Genomic DNA, 16,388 nt, shown 5'->3' with positions numbered 1-16,388 from the left:
TACAATTCCCATGAGCCCCTGCCAGCATTTGCTACCCCTGCTCTATGTCACTGGGTCAGATTCAGAAGAACTAGGGAGGCAGCATCTTTATGTCTGTCGGAAGCACCCTTTTTGAGACTCCATGAGGATTTCACTTGAAACTTTGCAACATATTGTAATTGGCTCAAGAACACATGGTGGTGCCCACAACCTGTTCTACTGTGTTAAAACTGGAAGAAGCGCTCTTGACTGGTATCACGTATTGAAATATAAGAGCTCCACTTAAAAGGCTCTCACTGACCCATTATGCATGGGGGAAATAACGCACATTCGGGGTGGAATGGCAGCAACTAAAATCACCGATAACGCACGGTGCCGGCTGCAACCGACCGCGGCTTCAGTGCATGCCGCAAAAACAGGTGCGTTAGCGAAATGCGGAAGAAAGCGCAGCTTCCGGGTGACCGGGGCGCCGGGATCGCCGCGTGCATAATCGGTTACTCTGGGTTTTGCCGCCGTCGCGCCCCGTCCCGTGCATAACCGGTGTGCTTCGCGCCTTTCCCCTCCACATTTTCCATGTGACCCGAAATCACCGTTTCTGCGGCCGTGCATAATGGGCCACTGTAATATTCTGGATCTTGAAATATTCCTACATGTGAGAATTCACTGTCCAGGTTGGTCTTTATTATTGTGGAACAGAAATGGGGGTGGGGTGGGGAATTTGCAATATGAATATAGGCTGTGGCCAATGTATGCTGTGCATTTGCCCCCCCCCCAAAAAAAAACACACTTTAAGCCGCATACAGAAATGGTAAATTCCACAGCTTGTGCTAGCTTTCTGCATATTTAGAGAAAGATTTGGAAGTGCTAGTGAGAAACCGATACATTGAGTCTAATGCTGTTGTTCAACTTCGGTGAACAGTGTTCCTAATGGTTACCATTCTAACTCTTATGGATATGAAGCCTGGGGGAAGGGGCAAGGATTTCTTGTAATATTTATAACAAACCAGGTGAGTGTTTAAGTTCAATAAAACGTTAAGTTGCTATTTCTCCTTAGTCTGTGTATGTCAGACAAATCAGTGCATGTGATGATAGGATGTGAAAATGTGTTTTCTCTAAGCTGAGCATCTTAACAGTTTCCCCCCACTTTGGAAGACCAGATAGGGAGGGGGGAATATCATCCATTTTGCTCATATTCCTACAAATGCTAATAGGTCTGGCCACAAACAATGGGTGGGTCAGGCTCTCCCACTTTCTCCAAGATCTGGAGGACTTTATATCAGATCACCTCCAGAAAGTGGTTCTGTCCCAGTTGACATGAACAGTAGGTGGCGAAGCAGATATGATCAAACTTCCTGTCGCAAGAAGGAGGTCACCAGCACAGAGTCCATCAGGAACTCTTGCTTTAGGTCTGAGGTGGGCACCATTTTGACCATATAGTTGCCTGGAGAAGAGCAAGTTTTAAGATAATGGAAACTTGGTAGATATCTGTAACTTTAAGCTACAGGAGCCTGCCCTGTATCTTACCATCTCATAGGGCAAGTATAGTGAGAGGAGCAGAATGATATTTTTTTTAACCTAATTTCTTTAGGAATCCCTTGCTCAGTCTGGTGCTGTGCTATACGTACTCTTGTAAACATTTTATTTTTAATATATGTTACAGCTTTGGATGTTAGTAATGGTTCTCTGTACTACATAGACTGCTACTACTTCAAATACAATATTGTAAAGGGATAGAGAGGAGGATGACAATAGGCAAGCAGCTATTATCCAGCAGTGCATCCAGCAGTAAGTTGTCCCCATAGTGGCCAGGTGTTGAGCAGTGGGAGGCACAGAGGAAAGGCTTCAGAGTTGAAAAGGGAAGCTGGGCGTTCTGATCCTCTCAGCAGGCAATTCTGCATGAAGGTCATTGATGTAGAATTAAAACTCTTGATTTCTGATGTTTGTGCAGCCAAATGGCTATGGTTGTTCTGCCTTTTGTCAATGCAATGTATTAGACTCATCAGTTTTTCTACAGCTAGCTTCCACTGGCCTGTGAATGGTGAACCTGCAAGTATCAGTTATCAACTATATGTATGGAGTATACTCCACTTAAATGAGTGAAGACTGACTTTTATAAAATTGTGACAGTACACCCAATTAAAATAAATGGAACTTCAGTGTATGGCTACATTCTGTGTTCTTCATTTGGATCTCAAATGTTTAGAGTTTGAGCCTGTGTATCTTATATGGTGTGCCAGCATTAGCCACTAGAGGGACACATTTCCTGAACCAAAATATCAATGAGGTTTTAAAAAAATGCCTTGTATAGGAAGTAACTGTGATAAGTAGGAATGGCATATAAAACCAGCTAGGTATGATTTGCATATTAAAGCACAAAAGTCTGTACAATAAGGCATATAATCAGTTGTTTCAATTGTCTTAGTATCATTTTTGGTGTCAAGATTTCTAGTTCCTCTTGCAGAGTTTTTATAATGATTATCATGCAGTGGGGGTGGGGAATGAGGCTTGATTTGTTGTGTATGTAGCTTAATGTCAGAACTACAGGTATTTGGGTTCCCTTATTGTTAAGGCTCGAGTTCAGCTATGCCCCCACTATACAAGGGAATTTCCTGTACTACGCCATAATTCATGGCATTTTCTAAAATTTGGCTACTGTGTTCAAAAAATAAATTTTCACATACAGGAAGCACACCAACAATCAAAAACTGCATGATCAGCTGTAGATTGTCTAGCTATTTTGTCTTTAAACCATAACAAAACTTCCATCTGCTGCCAGGTATTTCTGAAAGATGTCTTTCTTGTTAAGTAAATTAACAGTGCAATCCTATAAACTCTTTTCTGAATGAAAGCAGTTTATTGAGTAGATCTGCTTTGCATAGCATTGCCAGGGAGCAGTCCTAAGCAGGTCTACTGAGAATCCTACTCAAGTCTTTTTAATAGGGCTTATTCCCAGGAAAATGTTCTTAGGAATGCACAGTAAAGCAGCAACCCTAGCCATTCTTACTTGGAGGTAAGCCCCACTGAAATTATTGAAACTTACTCCCAAGTAAGATTGTTGTATATGCTTGTTTTCGTGTACTTCCGTAGTCTCCTTTCACTTCCTTCTCTGACAATGTTATATGAACACGATGTCTTATTTATTTTCTGTTTTATAGTTCAGTTGCTAAAAATGTAGTTGTATATAAATTAGGTTATCAATAAACTGACCAGGGATTACATTATTTTCCTCATGAAATTACCAATAACTAGTTAAAGTATCCGTTAGAGATTCAAATATTTAAGAAGAAATACAGGTCAGACTTTTCAAAGTCACATGACTAAGGGAGGGTGTTCCTCTTAACTAAAAGTGTGGTGTTAACTTCCTCCATTTACTGTAATTGCAGCCGTTAAAATGATATAAAGTCATGGAAAGAAGCTCCATTGTTTTTCTCATTCTTTTGGCTTCTGGATTTATCGAGGCACAAGAAAAACGAATGCTTTGCAGGTCACCTGATTTAGACCTCTCGTATTCTTCCTGTGGTAAGTTAACAGCTTGATTTCATTTCCCATACTGTTGCAAAACTCTCAGGATTATTCTTCCATGATTAGAAATGCTCACTTTTATGTTGATGTTGCTTAAGGAATAGTATGTGTTATGACTTATGCCATAGATTTTGATTTTTCTGTCTTGAAAGGGAAACGGCCATTGCTTATTTCAGTTATGCCGTGTTGCAACTTGAGAACTTTGAACTCGACATGAACGAATGTCATTCGGTCTGTTTCCTGAATCATCTATTTGTTTGTTTGTTTGTTTGTTTGTTTGTTTATTTATTTATTTATTTATTTATTTATTTATTTATTTATTTATTTATTTATTTATCATACTTCTATACCGCCCTCCCTGGAGGCTCAGGGCGGTTTACATTATAACAGAAAACAATACATAAAACAGTCTGTAGAACATGTATAACTGATAACTAATAATTGTAACCAAATAACAACACAGTATAACAGTAAACAATATAGTAATACAAACAGGTCCAGGGCTTATTGATGGGATTCTGAGGGGGGGGGAGCAGGGGCCCTTGGTCGCTGATTGATTATGTCTGGTCTCGGCTAAATGCCTGGTGGAGGAGCTCCTTTTTGCAGGCCCCGCGGAACTGTTTAAGCTCCGTCAGGGCCCTGATCTCCTCTGGGAGCTCATTCCACCAGGTGGGGGCCAGAACAGAGAATTTAAGACTGTCAGTTTCTAAAGCAGTCTTCATCATACACTGTGCCAACAATATATTTTAAACATGTCCACCTTTAAAAAAATATATAGCTTGAGAAAGCGTTTGTGAAACAGTTGGTCCTAGAAAAAAAATTATATGTAACCTGAGAGGATTCTGAATTTACTTTCAAGAAATATTACAAATGATGAAATTGTCAAACCAGTTTGGCATAGGCTCATAATGCACAGCCGCCGAAACGGCAATTTCGGGTCACATGGAAAACGCGGAGGGGGAAGAAGCTAAGCAAACCGCTTATGCACGGGATGGGACACAACGGCGGCAAACCCAAAGTAACCAATTATGCACGCAGCGACCCTGGTGCCGCTTCTGGTTGCGCCCCGGTCACCCGGAAGCTGTGCTTTCTTCTGCGTTTCGCTAACGCGGCTTTTTTGGCGGCATGCACCGAATCTGCGGCCAGTTGCAGCCGTTATCGGTGATTTTAGTCACCGCCATTGCACCTCTAATGCGCGCTATTCCCCCCGTGCATAATGGGCCGTAGTGGTGCACTTGTGTGTGTAAAAGTGCTGTCAAGTTGCAGCTGACTTATGGCAACTCCAGCAAGCAAGAAGCAGAGATGGTTTTTCCCATGGCTTTCCTCTGCAGAGTCTCCCTTGCTGGTCTCCCTTTCAAGTATCCCTTTCAAGTGTCCACCTTCTTAGCTTTCGAGATCTGATATGCTGCCTTCCTTCCAGTGGTCTAATTAGGGATACAGACATTCAGCTCTGCCATGATGACTGATTTTGCGGTAGGCATTTTCTCTCAGCCTAACCTACCTTACAGAGTCGTCGTGAGGAGAGGGGGAACTATGTACAACACTTCTTGTTAGGAGAACATAATAAAAATGTTATAAAAGGTAGCAAAATACAGAATGTAGAAAAAGCAAGATCAACTGCCAGTGTACTATTGGCAGAAGAGTTTGCAGAAGTTTTTGGTGGACAGGCATATATTACCATGGACTTTTTGCAGTTAAACGGGTAACAAGTTGGGTGTACTTTCTTTATAGAAAATTCTCTTTTTAAAATGGAAAGACTGGAAGTCTGAGACACTGGTAGATCGTGCACAAAGATCATTATGATTTTGTTGTGCTACAGCAATCTAATCAATAAACCACCTCCCTCAGAATCCCATCAACAAGCCTTGGACCTGTTTGTATTATGATTGTTTATTGTTATACTGTGTTGTGTTTGGTTGCAATTGTTGGTTATTGATGTACATGTTCTACAGACTGTTTTATGTATGGTTCTCTGTTATAATGTAAACCGCCCTGAGCCTCCGGGGAGGGCGGTATAGAAGTATGATAAATAAATAAATAAATAAATAATAACTGCTGTGTTTGTTTTGTTTTGTTTTGTTTTTAAGCCTTCAAAGTCCTCCAGTGGTAGAGAAGGGGAATGGCAGCCATACTGGCGTGAGGCAAGGAAAGTGTGAGGGAAACTGTGATGTAGCTGTTTCTCTGCCACTGCAAGTGGTTCTACATTTTATTCTACTTCTTTTGACAGTTTTTATACTAGATTTGTGCCCTCATCAGGACAACAAGAGCTACAACAATATGTTATCCAATTTAACAGAGGCTTAGCCAGTAGAAATGGGGCATGGGGGTAAATAATGTCACTGTGTAGACAGATTATGCATGGCGGCAGCCATGCTGGGTTGCCGCCGTTCTGGTGCGCCGGGGTAGAAAGCCCCACCATCCCCTAAGTACGCACGGGGGTGGAGCATCCCAGGCGCATGCTGGCTGCCCTGGCGCAATGGCCCCGCGCACGCAATGTGGGGCTGGAAGTACCAGGTGCACATGGAAGTGGCGCCAGTGGCAGCAGGGGGGATTGGGGCAGGCCCCCTTGCTGCATGATGGTGGGGAGCAGCATGCTGCTCTCCCACCACGGTGGGGACAGGGGGACGGCCTGGCCAGTTCTGTGGGGGACCGTTGGTTGGGGCGGGGCCCGGCACTGTCGATTACACATGGCGCTGGCCTGCTCCAGCCCCCACCAGTACCTGTAGTAACTCTGGGACTGCGGAAGTTCCAGCGTTCACCTAACGTGGGCCTTCCATGGGCCTGGGCTGGGACACGCATGCACTGGCACCGGCGGCGTACATAATCAGGGATTTTCCTCATGCCCTGCCACTGCCAGCACTGGCATTCTGGCCCGTGCATAATGGGTCATATAGAACGCCCTGGTTAAAGAACAGGACACTTTTTCCACATAGGAAGTAATGTTTTACTTTGATAACTGCTGCTGTCTGGAGTGTCTCATATTTCAGTCTGGATCCAAGAGTGATCAGAGTTTCATGTTGTTTATGATGTTGTTAAATCCTTTCTCCTATAGGTTCCAGTTCTGAAACATTCTACTTTAGAGCGGAGCCATGTTCTCTTAATGGCTTCTCAAAATGGAAGGGAATTTTATTCTGGATTCCAAGTGAGTTACTATTGTATTTCAAATATCATTAGAATTACTTTGCATTATTGCAAGAAGCTGTGCTTTTTCAATCTGCTTTACCAATCAGTATTTCAATGACCAGAGGCGAAATACATATGTAGTACAGAACTAGTACTATCCAAGCTGGAGGTCTAGCTCTTTCTACCGTGTACTGGACAACTTCTCCACCTGCCCGTCAGAGAGCCAGCTTAGTGTGAGACAGCCAGCTTGGTGTAGTGGTTAGAGTGCGGACTTCTAATCTGGCAAGCCGGATTTGAATCTGCACTCCCCCACATGGAACCAGCTGGGTGACCTTGGGCTCACCACAACATGGATAAAACTGTTCTGACCGAGCAGTAATATCAGGATTCTCTCAGCCTCACCTACCTTACAGGGTATCTGTTGTGGGGAGAGGAAAGGGAAGGCAATGTAAGCTGCTTTGAAATTCCTTCAGGTAGAGAAAAGCAGCATATAAGAAACAACTCTGCTGCTGCTGCTGCTGCTGCAGTCCCAGCCAAGCTCAGACTATTCTTGGTGGACTGGAAGTTTTGAAGAGCTGTTGTTCCAATTGTTCGTGATTCCTAGTTGTCTTACTGGGACAGTCCTGAAGGAAGCTCTTGTATGACTTGAAGGCGATCATGTTTCTAGCTTATCACACAAACACCATACTATTGGTACAGTAGCATGGCCACAGAATTTGCTTATTGTGAAGGTCCGTTATCAAAAGAATCATAGATCTGAATGAATTATATAATGAGAAAATAAAATTAAAATGGATATAGTCTTCTGAAACATCTGCACTGTCTTTGCATTATTTTTTACAGAGAGAGATTTAACCTTCCTCAGAGTGAGAACAGTCATGTGGTATCAACATAAGAAAGTCTTAGAATGGAGACATGTTCTTTGCGCTGGTGAAGACTATGACTATACATATTGTGGAGCTCTGAAGGGAGGTAAGTGTGAAAAACAAAATATTTCACTGATTTATAAAATCTACATGATTACTACAGTCTTCCTATGAGAAGCTTTTCACCAAATTAATGCATATGAGTAATGTATACAGAAATGTAAAAGACCCAAAAGCCCTTTTTGTAAAAGCCCTTTTTTGGGGGATCTTCATTTCCAAACAGACTGGAATTTTACAGGCATTTGACATGAATCTGTCTTGATGCTTTTTAAAGATGTTCAGAGAGTAGCAAGTGCCTGTACATTTTTATTATTTTTGAATGTGATCAGAAAATTGACAAAACTGTACAAGAGTCATCTGTTACCTCTATGAAACTTTTCCTAAAGGAAGAGGATTAAATGTGTGAACAAATATATGTTTTGAAATTTACTCGTGTAGAGCAAACAAAACAATCCAGCAAAGGGTAATATTATAGGAAAGGCATACAGCATCTTCTAAACCAGGGGTAGTCAAACTGCGGCCCTCCAGATGTCCATGGACTACAATTCCCAGGAGCCCCTGCCAGCGTTCGCTGGCAGGGGCTCCTGGGAATTGTAGTCCATGGACATCTGGACGGCCGCAGTTAGACTACCCCTGTTCTAAACTATAGGTGTGAAATTTGTGGTCTTTCAAAATGATAGTTACCATCAATTAAGGGTTATGCTTGAACCTCTTACCTCTATGACTACAGTATCCTGCAACAGGACTAAAAACCCTACTTAAGAAAAAGGCACAGTACTTAGGAAAATCTTCCTCCCCCTCCCCCCATTAATAGTCCCAGGAGTGGGTGACCCCAAATTTGCCAAGTGGAGTAGAACTGAAAGAATAAATGGAAATGGTCAACCATTTCCCAGTTCACCCAATAAAGATTACCCCCACCTGCCCAACAGCTGCTTGTTTCTATAGGAAAAAATATCGATGTCTGTATTTTCCCCCTGTGTGGTTAACAGCAGCTTGAGAAAGGAATTTTGGTGATGAAAACGGTGTCTGGAACCGCCCTGGACTTATGCCAATGTTGTTAGGAAGCGGGAATTAGCCCCGCAACCAGACAAGCGCTGAGCCATTGCAAATTCTTCGTGCTGAAAAAGTCATAGTGAGATTTCATCCATCACCAACCAGCAAGTAGGCTAACTTCAAGGAAATTTGTGATGGGCAAAGCTTGGCCCAAAGCTTATATGATTATAGCTTTGGTTAGAGTTGCCATCCTCCAAGTAAGGTCAGGGGATCTCCTAGAAATTACATCTAATCTCCAGATTACATAGATCAGCTCTCCTGGAGAAAATAGATGCTTTGGAATATAGACTCCATAGAAGACATTTTCAACCAGGGTTTTGTGAAACCATAGGGTTTCTTGACAGGGTTTCCTGAATGGCTGAGAGTTAGAAGAAGAGTTGGTTCTTATATGCTGCTTTTTGCTATGAGAAGGAGTCTCAAAGTGGCTTACAATTGCCTTCCCTTTCCTCTCCCCACAACAGGCACTCTGTGAGGTAGGTGAGGCTGAGAGAGCCCTAATATCACCGCTCAGTCAGAACAGTTTTATCAGCGCCATGGCGAACCCGAGGTCTCCTAGCTGGCTGCATGTGGAATTGCAGAATCGAACCTGGCATGCCAGACTAGAAGTCCGCACTCCTCACCACTACACCAAACTGGCTTTCTTAATTTTTTATATATTAATTTTATTATAGTTAATTTTTAATATATTTTTAAAATGTGTTAAACATTTGTCAGGTGATATGACCATATACCGTCATGTCAACCCACCCACCCTTCCCAAAATGGCAATGATAGGCCTGGAGAGAGTGGGAAGGAGAGGGACCCAGATGGGTGTATACACATCTTTGTTTCCCAACCATATTCTGCACAATGCCATTTCTGGGGTTTCTTGAAGCCTGAAAAATGTTTCAGGGTTTCTCAATGGTAAAAAAATTGAAAAAGGCTGCTCCATGGCATTGCACCCCACTGAAAGCCCTGTTCACTCCAGACTCCTCCCCCAAATCTTCAAGGATTTCCCAGTCTGGAGCTGACAACACTATGCCTCCCCACCAACACACCTGGTGACTGCGGGGGGGGGGGGGGGGCTGTCAACTCTGGTAGTTCTTATTGCTATGCTGCTTTTTGCTTCCTGTCTCCAGTGTGCCCTATGCCTGTGGGGGAGAGAATGCAGAAAAAAAACAGATATATTTGCAGCTAGGGAAGAATGACAGGATGATGGTAGTGCTTTTTATATTAATATAAGCATTTCTCTTTTGCAGAGACTATCAACACCACTGTGAGAATTAGTAGTGAAAAAGCAAACTATCCAACGGTACTTTTTCAGAGTTACACTTTCATAAATGCTAAGTGCTAGAAAAGTTGACAAAGCATCTATCTTATTTCATTGGAAAGGAAACATACGAGTCCATAATAAAATCCAAGTGGGTGCATTCAGTCCCTCAGTCTTAATACCAAGCAGTTCCTGCTTTCAGAATGGCAAGCTCAATTTGTTAAATTCTGTATGGACTATCAAATTCAGTTGATCTTGTTATGCAGTTTTTAAACCAAAAAATGGAGGTGGTGGTGGTAGAAGGAGAACTTTGAGATGTGATCATGAAGTAAGCATCACAAAGCAGCCAGGTTTAGATTCTGCTGAAGAAAATTAACAGGGTTCAGTCACATGAGTGCGTAAGTACAATGTGAGGTTCTTTTTTAAAGTCCCAGAAAAGAAATAGTAGTCAAACAACGACTAGGAGGTAGAGCTGACATGCCTATCTCATGCCAATCAGAGGATTCTAGTTCTTCAATGACCAGCCAGCTAGCAGAGTGCACACAATGACAGATTACAAAAGTGTACTGTCCTTACATAGTTATTTGTAGTAGATCGCCAGAAGAACTGCTGCTCTGAACCCATCCTTTTGAGAAGAATGCGATGAAATAAAAATGTCCCAATTTATGTAAACAGAATTTATAAGCTTTAGAGTAAAAAGGTAAAGGTATCCCCTGTGCAAGCACCGAGTCATGTCTGACCCTTGGGGTGACGCCCTCTAGCGTTTTCATGGCAGACTCAATACGGGGTGGTTTGCCAGTGCCTTCCCCAGTCATGACCGTTTACCCCCCAGCAAGCTGGGTACTCATTTTACCGACCTCGGAAGGATGGAAGGCTGAGTCAACCTTGAGCCAGCTGCTAGGATTGAACTCCCAGCCTCACGGGCAAAGCTTTCAGACTGCATATCTGCTGCCTTACCACTCTGTGCCACAAGAGGCTCTTAAGCTTTAGAGTAGTGGGGCAAAAATAACAAGTCTTATGTGATCCACAAAGCTGTTGCTTGCAAACAGCCTAGCAAACTTAAAGATTCAGTCTAGAGATTGCACCTACTCCAGGTAGGTAGGAGAGTCCTTGAAACAGTGATATCTTTGAGGGAGTCCCTGCTCTTGTGAACTGGCCTCAGCCCCACGGAACGAGGGAGACTTATTTGGTATGCAGCATTGCAAACTATCTTACTGCATCTAGGAATCCATTGCAGAATATCTTACTGCATCCTTTTCTTTGTTGTAGGGAGAATACGATGCAACCTTGACAGGGTACTCTGGCCATTCGGAAACCGATCTGTTTTTTTGTCTGAATTTTACATTAATTCTTAAAAAGGAGCCTTCCTACAATTTTGGATAAGTTCTTCTAAACCATTTTATTGCATAAGAACTCCAAAACTCCATGGAATCCAAACAGTAGACTCAGTTGCTGCCAAGTTTTGCCTTTGCTGGTAGAATTGTCTGTCTAATAAAATAAAAAGTCTATTCTCATGTTACTCAGGAACTTAGTAAGTCCATATGAAATCTTAGTTGAAGTGTACAAATATATTTATAACTATAGCATGATCAAAACAGAGTCATGGTAATGAATGAATTTCAACGTTATCTTTGTGCTAGCAACAACTAGGCCTTTCACAATATGATGAACAAGGCATTTTTGTTTGTGGCAGAATGTACTGCCAGACTTGTGCAATCGAATACTCTTCTTTTTCTTTGTACCAATAAATGTTTTTTCTACAGTCAAAATAGCAGTGTTTTTAATGACAAAATATTAGTGCCATTTCACATACAGCTAAGACATATAGGTTATCTAGGGCAGGGGTAGTCAACCTGTGGTCCTCCAGATGTTCATGGACTATAATTTCCATGAGTCCCTGCCAGCGTTTGATGGCAGGGGCTCATGGGAATTGTAGTCCATGAACATCTAGAGGACCACAGGTTGACTACCCCTGATCTAGGCAACCAGAGTGGGTTCAAGGTTTCAGAGGTCCCTGAGCAGAAAGTACTCAGCGGCCCCCTCCCCTCACCACTCACAATCTCTCTCCCCAGCTGTGCTTTCTTCCCTTGCTCTCCAACTCCTTTGTCCCAAGCCAACACTTGCTTCCTCCTTGCCTGATGGCACTGGGAACCATGCCTGGCTGGAAGCATGGGTGGGAGGAAGCATGCATGGGTCAACACTTCAGCAGTGGGCTGCACCAGAAATCTTGGGCCTTAGTAGTTGTCCCTCCTCAGTCTATGTTGCTGCTGATCCACTATGCAATGGAAACAAGAATGAACCCTCATGCTCAGCCTTCCCAGCTGTGTTTTCTGGGGCAGGTGATGACCCCTAAGCTGAGATGCTGGAGGTTTCAAGTCTACCTTGTTGGGATCTGCACAGGATTTCATCATTGCCATGACAACCTAGGTCCTGTGTCTCACATAATAATACCCCCCACATACTATGCAGATCGCACTCATAATCTGGTATTTTGTTTTGAGCAGATTGAATAAGATCTGAGAGTGGAGGAACTGATGTTGGTTTCTTTGTCGCTGAGCTTTATTTGCTAGAGTTTACACTTGCAGGGGTACCAAAACTCTGCAGGGACAGGAGATCTATTAAAATTATCTGGTGCTAGAGCCAGATAGCTTTCTGACAGCTTTAGGGGATTTTCCTCTTGGTATGGTCAGAGTTTCTGTTGATACCCTGGTTGATCTCTGGAATGAAGAAATTACCTGGTGGTTGACACAATCACTTTTAGGTGCTCTCTCTGGCGTCTTAGGGACAGCCCCTTGGTCAACTGAAGTTCCGTGGGCTATGAAAAGACAAGGAAGGTAGCTAGAGCAGCAAAGGGGAAAGACTTGTGATTAATCCTTCAAGATTAGAGTGCAGTAGAGGTCATTTCAAAGCCTGTTCTGTGGGATTTTTAAGAGGTTTTAAATTGATTTAATACATATTGTCTATGTTAAACAGAACATCCATGTCCAGGGACAATATTATGAAGGCATGCCCTGGTTTGTGAACTTTCAACATACTACACTAACTGTTGTTATTGCCTTTCACACAAGAAATTCCATCAGTAAAAACACAATGAAAGTGCATTATCCAATGTGTGCAGAATGGTGGTCTGACCACAGGATCCTTGTGCTGATAATTCTTAAGACGTGTGGTTAGGAATGTGGGCTATAAATATTTTAATTAAATAAACAAAAACAAGGGGTCAAGATATACAGGGTACTCAGTAGCTCCCACATCTTGGGGGGGCGGGCGCTGAATAACACTCACTTTGTGTAAAATCATATGATTCTCCCATATCCCAAACACCCACAGGGCTAAGGGCCTTGTTTCAGGTGCTGATTATTCTCAGCAAGCCAGATTCCATGCCAAAAGCTGCTCAAGCACTCCTGAATAGGTTGCCTATAGCAGAGAACAATGTGTTCCTGTGATGAAGGGCCACAACAAAACACATCATTGTGGACGTATAGGAGGAAAATGGTGACATCACACAAGGCTCCGATTACTGCTTTCCACCAGAATGAAAAAGCAGAATCTGGCCCTTAACTTCAGCTCTCAATGTCTTGTTTGTCATAGTTTGGAAGAAGCAGAACAAAAGGGCATTGTGTCAAAGTACACACCATTGTTGACTTTCTCTTTGCTCTGTCCAGCGTCTCGCAGTCCTCATTTCTGCAACTGTGTATTTCTCTTAACACTGGTGCTTAAGATGGATAGTTCCAAGAAGCGATTTTAAAACCAGTGCTGTGGTCCTTTTGATAATACCCCCCCCCATTGCAGTCATTGTGGGCCATGAGAAATGTAGCAGTAGCATAATGTTAGCCAACTGAAAGTTGCAAAGCATTGAGCTAGCTTTCATGTTTCACAGGGCTCTTTGTTAGCCATAATGCAAAGAGAGTGGGACAGAGTGAGAGAGCAAGTGCACGCAGGAACGTTATACTGACACAAAAGGTATAAAGGAGATCTGGTTATAGTTTTCAAAGGCCTTATTTATGGTGCTGCAGAAAGCTTTTGCAGACTGATCAAATCACATTGTGCCAAAGGTTAGTTTGTCCTAATGTTTGTGCTTTGATGGGGGGGGGGGGGGGCGAGGAGGGATGAGGTGACTTTGATGAGATGTTATTCCAGGCACTAAGCTGCACTTTGTTCTGTAGCCACTACTATGTGCTGTGTTTAACTATTTCAACAGTAAAGTTTAAAAACATTTTTTTAATGAACTTGCATATTTTAATTTTAAGTGATACATTTGAAAACTACATCTTGCTTATTAGGGCCAAAGAAAATGACATATCAGTGTCAAAATAGTGGTTTGCTTAGGCAAAGTAGAAACCTCTGCCTTTTCATCAATATGAAAAAATCGGTAATTTATTTCATGATTAGTGAACAAGGGACATGTAGTATAGCAGTGACCAAGCAATTTCAGTAAATAATTGTCACATGCTTCTAGTGGACACACATACAATCCCCATACAGTGTACCTTTGATTTTTAAATATGATACATGTATTGAGTAATGCTCATGTTAAATTAGTTGCATGTGGTTGACATTACACATTTATCCAGGCTCTGGTATCCAGTTTCATTTGTAAAGTGAACACGTTTGTTCTTTCCTACAGATGTGTACACATGCAAGACATACATACATTCCCTAGAACATTTGGACCAGACTCAAGTTCATGCAATTCAAAGTTCAAAACATACAGTTCTCATGACAAAAGAATGCCCATCTTCATCAAATGCTATAAATAATATACATTATCACACATCACATGATTGCTGAAATATTAGTTGTTTCAAAATAATTTGATTTCAGCCAAATGTATGAGTTATGGTTCTCAAAAGAGATGACTCGTACAGCACACCTTTAAAAAAGGGGATGTAATTTCTTATTTAAAATACACATTTTATATATACTGCTACCGTTTATGCATATTAAGAAAATATATACAGTACCTCTTTCATAAGTCTTAAAGGAGCTTCAGCATCCACTGATTTCATGTGAATGTATTCTGTTATCAACAAAAGAAAAAGGAACTCCCGGTTTAACTCTATGCAAGTTTCAAAAGGTCTCATGGCTCCATCCAGCTGCTTGTCACTCCTGGGGTCTGAGCAGAGTTATGTGACAGCTGGCTTTCAGTCTTGTGTAAAAATATCCTTCACATTCACATAGTTGTAGGTCATACTGGGTGAACAACTATTTGGCTGGTTCTACATGTAAGTGGGAAGGAGTTGGTTGTTCTGATTGCCTTTGAACCTGGCTAATTTTTCAGTATGTTCCTGCTGAACATCTGAGCAGGATGCCTCAAGATATATGAAGCTGGATGTATCCATGACAGGCACCAAGCTTTTTTTCACAGTCGGGCATACACTGTACCATTGAGCTGAATTGTGTTTGTGGTCACAGTGATTAATGCTGTGAGTAGTTGGAATGCTGCAATGAAGAAGCAGCAAGTTGCCTATGCTCTCCCTTTTCAAGCACAACAGGAAAGGAAAGCAAAAGAACAAACACAATTAGCTGTGCAACCTGCCCCTTAAGATAGCTGTGGGTAGCTGTGTTGGTCTGCGGTAGAAGAGCAAAATCTGAGTCCACTGACCAACAAGATTTGCAAGCTGTCAGCAGCTTTTGAGCATCAAAGCTCCCTTCATCAGACACAGCTAGGAAGAGCTTCATGCCTCCCGATTGGCTCCTTCACTGTCAGTCGAAGTGCACGGCTCTCAATTGGCCCCTTGGCCTTGGGGGGGGGAAGGGGGGGAAGCTTTGCAGCGGCCAAAGCAGCAGGCCCGCCACGTCAGAGATGCGGTGGGTCTGATCCTGGGGCCACGCCGAAGCCGGGGAGGGGGAGGCCAATGGGGGGGAGGCTTCGGCACAGCCAAAGGTGCAGGCCCGCCAAATTGGAGACACAGCAGGCCGGCTCCTAGGCCTGCACTGGGAACGGATGGGGGAAGGGGGTGGGGGGAGGCTTTGTTGCGGGCAAAGGAGCTGGCCCACGCCGAAATTGGGGCGGAGGCGGGCGGGGGGGGGGGTCTTCGGCATGGCTAAAGGAGCAGGTCTACCGCAGGGGAGACGCGGCGGCCCTGCTTCTTGGGCCGCGCAATGCCGCGCCAGCCCTTTTTGGGTCCAGGGAGCCTGCCAGGAGGGCTGCCAGGGGGGAGGCAAGGGGATGCTCGCGCCCATTGTATTCACAGATACAGTGGGCTTTCAATCTAGTTTTCTATAAAATCAATTTTGGCTTGCTTATAGGAAACAATACAGTTGAACTTTATTGGACAGACTCCTGATGCCCAACACTCATAGTTGACCTACATTACTTTGTCTTTTAGAAGTGGCCATCTTCAAACACATGAATGGCTTAAAATATGTGAATGCTACTGTCTGGCGGCAGACACCAAAAACTATATGTAAATTTTGTTGCTTTGTTTGATCAGGGCCTACAATTTGGATTATATGGTAAAATAACACAAGCAAAAATGAAAGCTAGGGTTGCCAGCTCTCGGTTTGAAAATACCTGGAGATCTGAGGGTGGT

General features: G+C 43.0%; 1 protein-coding gene across 1 annotated transcript; it reads left to right on the top strand.

Moving 5' to 3' along the window:
• Positions 1–2,284: 2,284 nt before the first annotated feature.
• Positions 2,285–11,621, top strand: LY96 (lymphocyte antigen 96). Its single transcript, XM_077352134.1, has 5 exons — positions 2,285–3,498; positions 6,554–6,643; positions 7,468–7,596; positions 9,842–9,894; positions 11,122–11,621. Exons 1-5 carry the CDS (start codon positions 3,384–3,386, stop codon positions 11,233–11,235), a joined length of 501 nt encoding a protein of 166 aa, XP_077208249.1. The 5' UTR covers positions 2,285–3,383; the 3' UTR covers positions 11,236–11,621.
• The last annotated feature ends 4,767 nt before the right edge of the window (positions 11,622–16,388 follow it).

Source organism: Paroedura picta, chromosome 9 (assembly GCF_049243985.1).
Source record: "Paroedura picta isolate Pp20150507F chromosome 9, Ppicta_v3.0, whole genome shotgun sequence".
NCBI classification, from domain to species: Eukaryota; Metazoa; Chordata; class Lepidosauria; order Squamata; family Gekkonidae; genus Paroedura; species Paroedura picta.
The sequence above is the reverse complement of the archived record's forward strand: the minus strand, read 5'-3'. Positions and strand labels throughout refer to the sequence as shown.